Source organism: Vigna unguiculata, chromosome 4 (genome assembly GCF_004118075.2).
Source record: "Vigna unguiculata cultivar IT97K-499-35 chromosome 4, ASM411807v1, whole genome shotgun sequence".
NCBI classification, from domain to species: domain Eukaryota; kingdom Viridiplantae; phylum Streptophyta; class Magnoliopsida; order Fabales; family Fabaceae; genus Vigna; species Vigna unguiculata.
The window spans coordinates 2,267,328-2,277,009 of NC_040282.1; the positions used below are offsets into that span (position 1 = coordinate 2,267,328).

At 30.8% G+C, this 9,682-nt stretch overlaps 1 protein-coding gene across 1 annotated transcript; it reads right to left on the reverse strand.

The window, feature by feature from the left end:
* LOC114181101 (protein DETOXIFICATION 16-like) lies at positions 1 to 3,247 on the reverse strand. The gene is made up of 8 exons (XM_028067447.1): positions 3,006 to 3,247; positions 2,162 to 2,706; positions 1,868 to 1,954; positions 1,695 to 1,751; positions 1,288 to 1,526; positions 952 to 1,070; positions 761 to 847; positions 1 to 307 (listed from the first exon to the last, which is right to left on the reverse strand). Exons 1-8 carry the CDS (start codon positions 3,201 to 3,203, stop codon positions 203 to 205), a joined length of 1,437 nt encoding a protein of 478 aa, XP_027923248.1. The 5' UTR covers positions 3,204 to 3,247; the 3' UTR covers positions 1 to 202.
* Positions 3,248 to 9,682: the final 6,435 nt, after the last annotated feature.

Below are 9,682 nucleotides of genomic sequence, written 5' to 3' on the forward strand. Positions count from 1 at the left end.
CAGTTTTTATGTAACAACTTAAAATACTCTTACGTTTAGAAAATATTCATCAGAAAGAGAACAGTAACATCTCATATTGCGTGCTTCCATGGATCCTTCATTAGTTCCAGGTACACAATTTTAACTCATACTTGAATATATTGTATTATTGTATCTTATGCATATATTATTTCTATCATCCACCTCATTGCTTTCGAGCTTATCACAAAGATTGTTGAACTATGAAAGGAGTATGAACACTTTGGTCACCCTCACGCTCCTCAACTTGGACTTTACTGCCTCCTGCTCTTGCAAAAGCCTTTTTTGCCTGAAAAATTAACAAATTACTTCTAGTTAAGGAACAACCACCAAAGAATCAAATTTGATTATCTTTTTTTCTGTAACACTAGCTAACTAATTCATCAAGATTAAGAAAACTAATCATTTTAATTAGTTACATTAATTAGTTGACAGTGTTTTCTTAAAGTTTTCCTAATATTAATGAGATGTACAATTTTTTCAGGTCGATAGAGGGAATTTTATTGGGGAGATACAACACCAATGAGATCTAAGCCTAACCATATAAGGCATTGACACCACTCTCAACCCAAAACCTTAAGACAATTGGTTTATGAGTCTTTATTTTTATATAATGCTCTACTTTCTCATTTCTAACCAATGTGAGACTTAAACTCACACTTAAATTCCTAACAGAGTTTATGAATAATAATTGCTTGAATACATGACATCACAGAACTGAGTTGAAGATAACACAACTTACTTCTTCCTCCCAATTGGCGCGTAAGGTGGCCACAAGAAAACACACCACTTGCACAATAAGGGCTAATACGATCCCTAAAAATAGTCCCTGTACTCATGGAGAATCAACAAATAACATTTACTAGTTTAAGTTGTTAATACATTACACAATGCTATTATTCTGCAGAATCAAAAGTTAATGGTTAACTTTACCTGTCCTTTCATGTGTAATACAAAAGCTGAGACAACAGAAAAAGGAACACCCAAAATATAATAAGATCCTAGATTGATAAATGCACCAAGTTTCTGCCAACCACATCCTCTGGCAACACCTGTTCACAATTAGTGAAAAAGTTCACATTCTATAATTTGATTCTGCAGAAGTCTAGATCGGTTTAAATGAGATTGAGCTAATAATATGATGGTAAAGTAAGAGAAATAATGGCATTGGATGAGATTACTTTGTTTTCTTGAAACCAGTTTAATCCAATTCCTGAGTATCAATCAACAGGGAAAAAGGGAAAAGTGGAATTTATGAACCTCATTTACCTTGAAATCCTGTTAGAATTGAATCTAAGAATTTAACACTTGCGAGAATTGGCATCATGGGAATCAGATGTGTGAGCACTTCATCCACATTGGTAAAAGCACGTCCCCAAACTTTCCTTAATGACATAAGGACAGAAAATTCTACGAGTCCCACCAAAAAGTTCAGGAACATGGTGACTTTAACCGCTAAATATGCAGCTTTTGGTTTACCAGCCCCTAATTCATTTGAGATCCTTGTACTGTTTAAAAGGTAACATGTAGTTAGACTTGTTATGGTCAATAATAAGAAAAAAAAATGACATGTGGTTGCATCTTACATATGGTAATAGCATACACAGTGTTGAACATGATGTTTTGAAAACTAATGAACAGAATATAAACAATGCAATTCTTTAAGAAAGACTAACCTTCCAGCAACACTAACCCCAAATGGCACCATCCAAAGTATACCAGCTGTGTTAAGACTGTGATGAAAAAAAGTGGAGTTTCAAACGAGAAAGATAAAATTATTATAGCATATTCTATACGTATCCAGAACAAACAATAGCTTATCACTTCAGATATCAACACAAAAACTAACCATATAGAAAGAACTGAAGTTTCCAATTTCGCATTAGGAAGAAGACCAGACAAGATCACAGTGATCTCAAACGCCCATGCTTCTAAGCTGCAACATAAATAAATGATACAATACAACAAAAGCAAGAATTAGAATATCTCAGCATCAATCATTCCCATTCTAATCACAAGGGAAGAGAAACAGGTTCTTACTAATTACACAGCCTTTATTTATTAGTCACATGACATAACCTAATCCTAAGATGAATAGAGATATTGATGACAGAAAGCTGTAGTTCAGAAAACAAGATCATACCACACCATGACTGCTGAAGGAAAGGCAAGTCTGAAAAATTTAGGGATGATATGCAATGATTCCTTAGAGAAACCAGTCCAAGTTGATCGGCATGAAGGGGAGAGTCGTATGTAAAGTGCAAGGACTATGGTATTAAACCAATTTGAAATGCAAAATGCAATGGCAGATCCTTTGATACCAATCTCAAGTTTTTGAACGAAAGCCCAACAGAGTAGCAAGTGCAGTAAGGTAGTAAGGCCAGTGGCTAGCACCATAGGAAAGAGTATGTTTTGGGTTTGTAAGAACTTAATGATGCACCGGAGAAGAGCATTGGCTGAAAGACTTGGGATCAAATATCTGGCATATAGTTGAGCTAGTTCTGCAACATCTTTGTTTTGATGAAGAAGGACTAGAATAGGTTCTAAGAATACCCAAATAATGGAAATAGGTATACTAACAATGGTGAGAACCACCATGGCTGCTTGGGTGTGTACACCCAGCATGTGATACTGCTTTGCCCCGTGTGCTTGACCACAAAATGTGTCCAGTGCACTTGACAGACCCATCTAAATAAAGTCAATCATCAACCTTAGTCAGAAACATTACCATTATATATCAGAACCAAAGAAGTGAATTATAATGATAACATAGACAATATAAAACATGTTCTATGCTATCTGATAACAGAAAAATTACTCATTATATTACATCAAAGTAGGAAAAAGGAATTTGAGTCGTCCAAGAGAACAACCTAGAAAACAGAGATTCTTATTGAAAACAGATATTCTTCTTATTAGCATCCAACAAAGTGTGAAGTTAGCATGACATTAAACTATAGAGAGAGAAAAAAATGGTGTGAACTTACCATGAGCATGAAACCAGTAGCATTGACAATTGAAGTAGAGAGAGATACAGCAGCAAGAGGCAATTCACTCAAATGGCCTACAAACATAAGAGATATTAGTTGTAAACTGAACTGAAATACAGACACAAATATCATAGGCCATGACAGCCATAGCTGTTTCTTTGTTTCTTCTGTTATCTCCTCTTTGGATAACCCCATTCTCTCTTCCTCAACTACAGAGATCCTACTATGCTCACAAACTAATAAATATTTAGTTTTATTAGATTCTGAATAGCACATTGATTTTAAGAGTTTAAATGTAAAATGGAATTAAATAATAAATATATTTCAAGTGGATTACGACTTGTGGTTATAAAATAAAATTTATTTTACATGCAAAATATTGATAAAATATTTATTAATAATTTATTATCTTTGTTATATTTTTTATTATCAAATTTTGTTATATTCCTAAAATATTACAAAATATCTGTAAAATAATATTAATTAATATATTATAATATAATTCTTTATTATTATATTTTATTATCTTTATAACATTACTATAGAATAATCGATTATCTAATATAATTAAGATATATAATAATTTATTATCTAATATTTCATATAATAATTATATTTAAAATATAATATTTTTTTTATTTTATTAATGATAATGAGTAAGATATTTTATAAATAAAAAAATGATGTAAGATTCAATAAAAAAATATAATACCAATGAAATTTATTCATGATTGTGGTAGAATAGGATAGGATATATTAAGTGGACTATGACTTGTGGTTATAAAATAAAATTTATTTTACATATAAAATATTTATATAATATTTGTGAACACTCAAATTCATCCGGATAAATAAAATGTATTTTTAAAATTAAAAAATAATAAATAGAATAACCCATCCGGATAAATAAAATGTATTTTTAAAATTAAAAAATAATAAATAGAATAACCCACACTCTCTCACACACATCATTGATTGACTCTCTCACTCACTTCACACACATCACTCATTCACTCTCTCACTAACATTATTCAGGTAACACACTTTACTCTCTCGTCTTTTAAACACACATTCAACGTGCTTTAACACCTATAGCTATTTTTTTTTTTCTTATGATACACTTTTTGGTGTGACAATCCAAAATTTTCATTCTTCCAACCAACAGTCACAGTAAACAAACCCATCACCACACACGCAACTACCAACAACTCAATCATCATTTCTCTCTCCATCGACACAATTGAACACGCAAAATTGACCGAACCAACACCAATCTTTCCTTCTTCATTTTTTTCACATCCACTAAATCTCAATCACATTCACAAAGTCCAGGCTCACACACGAACATATCCATTATACACTATCAACCAACACCATTTCCTTCGCCTCTCCCATTCTCGTTATCATCCATTCACCGTCGGGTCCCTCCAACACTAGTCACCACTCCAACATTTCCAGAATACAGTACAAACCAACACAGAGAAAAAGAGAAACAAAAGAAGGAGGAGAAAACAATCGCCGGCACCAGCACCAGCACCGCTGCCGGTGAGTCGGAGCTTCGAATTGAGATGCGCGACAGCGGCATGGTGTCGTGCCATGGTTGCGAGCCCTGATTCAACGCCAAGAGTGAGAAGTTCGGGTGACGCCGATGGAGGCTCTGACTGCGACGGACATCGCCGGCGATGGCTTTCGCCGATGGGGCTGCTGCGTTTCGCGCATTCCACGGGAGGGAAGGAGGATGATGCCGCTGCAGCACCGACGACGCCTTCTGTGGTGGCCAGCGACGTTAATGGGCACTCCGGTGACGAACGGCTTCGTCGGCGACGAACATGGTACGTGCGGTGGCTGTAGCTGTTGTTTGCATCTGTGGTAGTCTGCGGTGGTGCTTGGTGGGAGGACGTCCCATGCTGCGTGAAGGGGAGAAGAATCCTTTGGGGTTTTCTGCAAAAGACAGAAGAAAGGGCTTCCTAAACCTATCATTTCTTCGTGCACCCCTTGGTTTCATCTCTTACACCTCCTCATTTTGTATTTTGTATTGGCTTGTTCATGTGCACCCCGTCGTATTTTGTTAATCTACACCCCTGTTGACTTTGTTTATTGTTTTAGTTGTGTTTCTGTGTTTACTCGTTGCACCCTTACTTCCATTACACACACTTCTCAATGCACCATTTTTTTCTATTCTCACACTCCATGTTATTTTTCTTTTTTTTTTCTTTTTCCGTTAATTGAACTGATTCTTAAATTTTCAAACATGCACGTTTTAAAATAAAATAAAATAAAAATATATTTTAAAAGTAATTATAAAAATAATAATTTTCTTTATAAGATAATATAAAAAAAATTATAAAACTATAAATGAAAAAAATAATTAAATATGTTTTGAAAAGAATGTAATCATCCTCGTTGTCTTAGTACTTATAATCTTTTTCTTTATATAATTAAATACGTTTTTAAGGATATGACTACTCGTGTAATGGTATGTATCCTCCTGGTATTTGGTTCCTCTCTTTTATTCAAAACTATTAAAATATTTTTTTTTTCTGTCTAATCGATCGTGTCCGATTAAAATTGATGTACATATTTTTTATCTAAAACTTTAAAATAATAGATTTATAATCTTTACCTTTATATAATACTTTAATTTCTTAATTTTATTAAATATGAAATTTAAATTATTTCAAATATTTTTAATAATTAATTTCAGCATGCGTACTTTTGCCTTCCTAAACCATCTTGTACATAAAAAATATTTATTTTAATCTCCATTTTTAATTACACAAAGGTCAAACATTATTAGAAAGTACACACGTAAGAGAGAAAACGGGAAGTAGAAACTGAAGTCCATTCCAAAGGGTGATTAAACATTTCCTAGTACATAGGAAAGATGCATGTAGTTTCTTGCATACGGTATTATATTATATTAAACATTTTTTTTCATGTAGTGTTAATGAAGTTGAAAAAAGCAATATTATGCAAAATTCTGTAGTTGACTAGAACACACTTTACTGGTGGTGTACTTGGACAAAAAAATATAGAAATAACTCAAGTGAATCACACCAGGAAATATATGTTAAAGAGAATTTTCTTTTATTTGCCAAATTGAATAATTTAATAATCCTCCTAGTGATTAGGTTATGTACCCCCATCTAATTTCTTTCCTGTCATATTTCCTGTCATAATATATATATATATATATATATATATATATATATATATATATATATATATATATATATATATCAATTGTTTATATCTTAAGTGCTTCTTTACTATCAATTGTTTTAATTCTTATAAAGACTCTATCCTTGCCAAATTAAGAAATCGCATTTAAAATGTTGAGTGCCTACAAAACCTTTTATGGTCACACAAAAATTATTTTATATATAGTCAATGAATAAACTTTTTTTTTCTGATAATTTAATATCTTGATTTTTCAGACAAATAAGGCTGCTATAAGGGTAAAAGGCAAAGGGGACCAAGCTGATCTACATTAGCTTTTAAGTCACCCAAATGGAACTTAACTTAATGAATATAAATTTTGCTTTAGTATCCAACATTACAAAAGTATTATTTGTGGCACATTTTTTGTGTCATTTTAGTATTTTAGGGTTTTTTTACCACAAAATTGTAAAATAGGGTATGTTGATTTTTTTTAAATTGGGTCAAACGGTTATGGGGAGGACGACATCAAAGTGAAATTGTTCTTTACCCGACCGGTTTCATTTAAAAAAAAAAAAAACAATGTCGTCGTTGGAGACGACGGTTTTGGTTTTAAATGAAAAGTGAAGTCGTCCTCTAAGACTTCACTTTTCGCTTTTTTTATTTTCTTTTTTTATTATTTTTTTACTTTTATTTTCAAAATTTTCACTTTTCATTATTTTTCTTTTTTTTTCAAATATTTTAGATTTCATTATTTTTCTTTTTTTTTTCAAATTTATCATTTATCATTATTTTTTCTTTTTTCAAATTTTTCAGTTTTGATTATTTTTCTTTTTTTTTATTTTAAAAAAAAATTCAGTTATTAGTTTTATGTATTTTGTTAAAAATCATTAATTATGAAAAGAAAAAAAAAATTGAGGAAGTGAAATTGTCATATTAGAGGACGATTTCATTTTTTTCACCACACACAAAACGTTCTTACAGAGAAAACATTGCTTTTAAAAAAAAATAAAGATACCGGCTGGGTGGAGGACGACTTCACCTGTAATGTTGTTCTATACCCTGACGACTTAATCCTTCTTGGCAAAAAAAAATGTACGAATCTATTTATACAAATTTCACTTCAAATAGACCTCAAAATAAAAATAAAAAAAACCCACATTTTTGTTTATGTTGTTGTTATTGATATGTTGGGTTAAGTGGAAAAGAAAATTCGTTGGTAATATTACATATATTGATATTAATTAATATATCATAAACATGGACGTTTGCTGATAATATTACATATATATGTAGTTCTGTCCATTAACATGCATCATGCATATACATGTGCATTAACGGTAACAGGACTACATCACTTACACGAAATATATATAATTAAGATGACAGAATACATGGACGTTTATTGGTAATACTAGACATATAGTTGTGTCCATTGGCATGCACCATGCATATACATATGCATCAACAGTACAGGATCACGTCCTTTACTACATCAGTACATGACATATATATATATATATATATATAAGATGGGATAATACATGATGGTGGATGGATGCATATGCATGGGTCAGTTGCATGGGAAGGGTTGCGTGGTGTTGAATCCACAAATGAGGCGTGTAGTGTTGAAGACAGCTTGGGGTGTTGAATTGGATCCTTGTGCAACACGGTTTAGTATAGGGCAAATGGTGGAATTAAGTGATGTGCTTAAGACATTACAAGGGTTAGGAATCCCCATGCGGAAAAAGCTTAGGAGTATCCTAATGGGGTCAGTAAATAATGTTGGAATGTTCTGTGAGCTAACCATGGAAGACGAAAGAAGAAGAAAAAGAAGAAGAACAAAGGTAGTGGATTTTGTTGTCTCACCCATTTTCATATATAGCAGATTCAGAAATCACACCTTCATGCTCTCAACTTCATTTGCAACACAATTTATAGATCTAACACTTCTGCCTTTTTACTTCACAAAATGCTGCTTCAATTGAAATATTTAATGCAAAGGAAAAAAGAAAGGTCAGAGAGAGAGAATAGATAAATGAAAAATTATTTTTTCATTACTAAATTTTGACAACTTTATCTTATAATATGAGGTGACATTTTTTAAATAATTTTTCATTTTTCATTCTCAATATTCTAAAATTATTTAAAAAATAACACCTTATATTATAAGAGAAAGTTGTCAAAATTTAGTAATTAAAATATTATTATCCTATACAAATGTAACATAACATGCATCAAAAAGTAAGTATAAAGTCAGTATTTTTACTTTCATCTCGCATAATTTGTAGTTTCTGCGAGTCTTTCATGCAATAAGATGGATCCCGTAACACAATATTTTTTATCATATTTTAGATTTTAATTCGGACATAATTCTTCTATTTTATATTATTTTATTATTATTATTTTACTTTATATTTTAATTTTTAATTAGTTATCTTACTTCTATCTAGTATTGATTAATATTTTATAATTTTTTGGTAGCTTAACCAATATAATTTATTTTCATGTTTTCTTGTTCGTAAAAAATTTAACTTTGACATATTTATGGTATAAAGTTTAATAGTCTTATGTTTGCTTAATTTATTTTAATTTTATTGTGAATAATATACTCATGAAGTACGATAAACATGTGAAATATAAAATATAAAATTTTATTGTTATAAGTATAATGTTTTTTAATATTTTGTTTAGCGAATTAGTCCTTATGTGGGTATAATCCAATAAAATTAACTGTAATTCTTATGTGATGTAGGTCAAAATGGGACAAATCAACCCATATTATCATCCTTGAATAAAATAAGAAAAGAAATTAATTTCTTTTAAAGAAAAATAGATCAAAGAGAGGATGGATTTAATGTTTGGATGTTATTTGGTTTAAAATAACTTAAATAACGAAATTTTAATACAGTACATATATAAATATTAAACTTAAGTCACATAGATATTATTATATTAGCAACATTATTCATTTTGAACCATTCATAAATTTTCTCTTCTTTAATTATTTTATCCTCACACCCGTATTATCTCTTTACCCTGCATATCTATCCAATAATTGTTGGATTCACACCGATCATTATGATGAAGTCTTTCAAAAATTTAATTCTAAAAAAAAAATCACATGAGTAACAGATCTAACACTCTAAGTCAGTAGAGCAAATCAAGTGGTATTGTTGTACACTCTCAATTACACACAGGTTTATCATAGAACAACGGTTAACATATTTAAATATATGAAATTAGGAGACAAAATATTTTTTTTAAGTACATAGTAATAATTTAAAAAAAAAAATCAAGGACACACCTACACATATTCACTAACAAAAAAATAACTTATAATGTCACTTATTCAACATTAGAATTCGAAAAAATCAACATAAAAAATTATCAATGACATTTTTTTCGACGAAATCTCTTCATTATTTTTCCTCTTTCTCGTTTACATACGTAAAAAACTTCATCTTCAACTCATTCGCTTCATGTTAACGTTGTGGTTATCGTTTGGGTTCAAG

What these genes read in the sequence shown, in the direction of transcription:
- LOC114181101 (XM_028067447.1), bottom strand. Translation starts at nt 3,203, where the DNA reads ATGGGGTTATCCAAAGAGGAGATAACAGAAGAAACAAAGAAACAGCTA. An exon ending in ACTTCAGTTCTTTCTATATG is followed by an intron (nt 1,752 to 1,867) that starts GTTAGTTTTTGT and finishes TTTTCATCACAG; the next exon opens with TCTTAACACAGCTGGTATAC. An exon ending in TATTACACATGAAAGGACAG is followed by an intron (nt 848 to 951) that starts GTAAAGTTAACC and finishes CCATGAGTACAG; the next exon opens with GGACTATTTTTAGGGATCGT.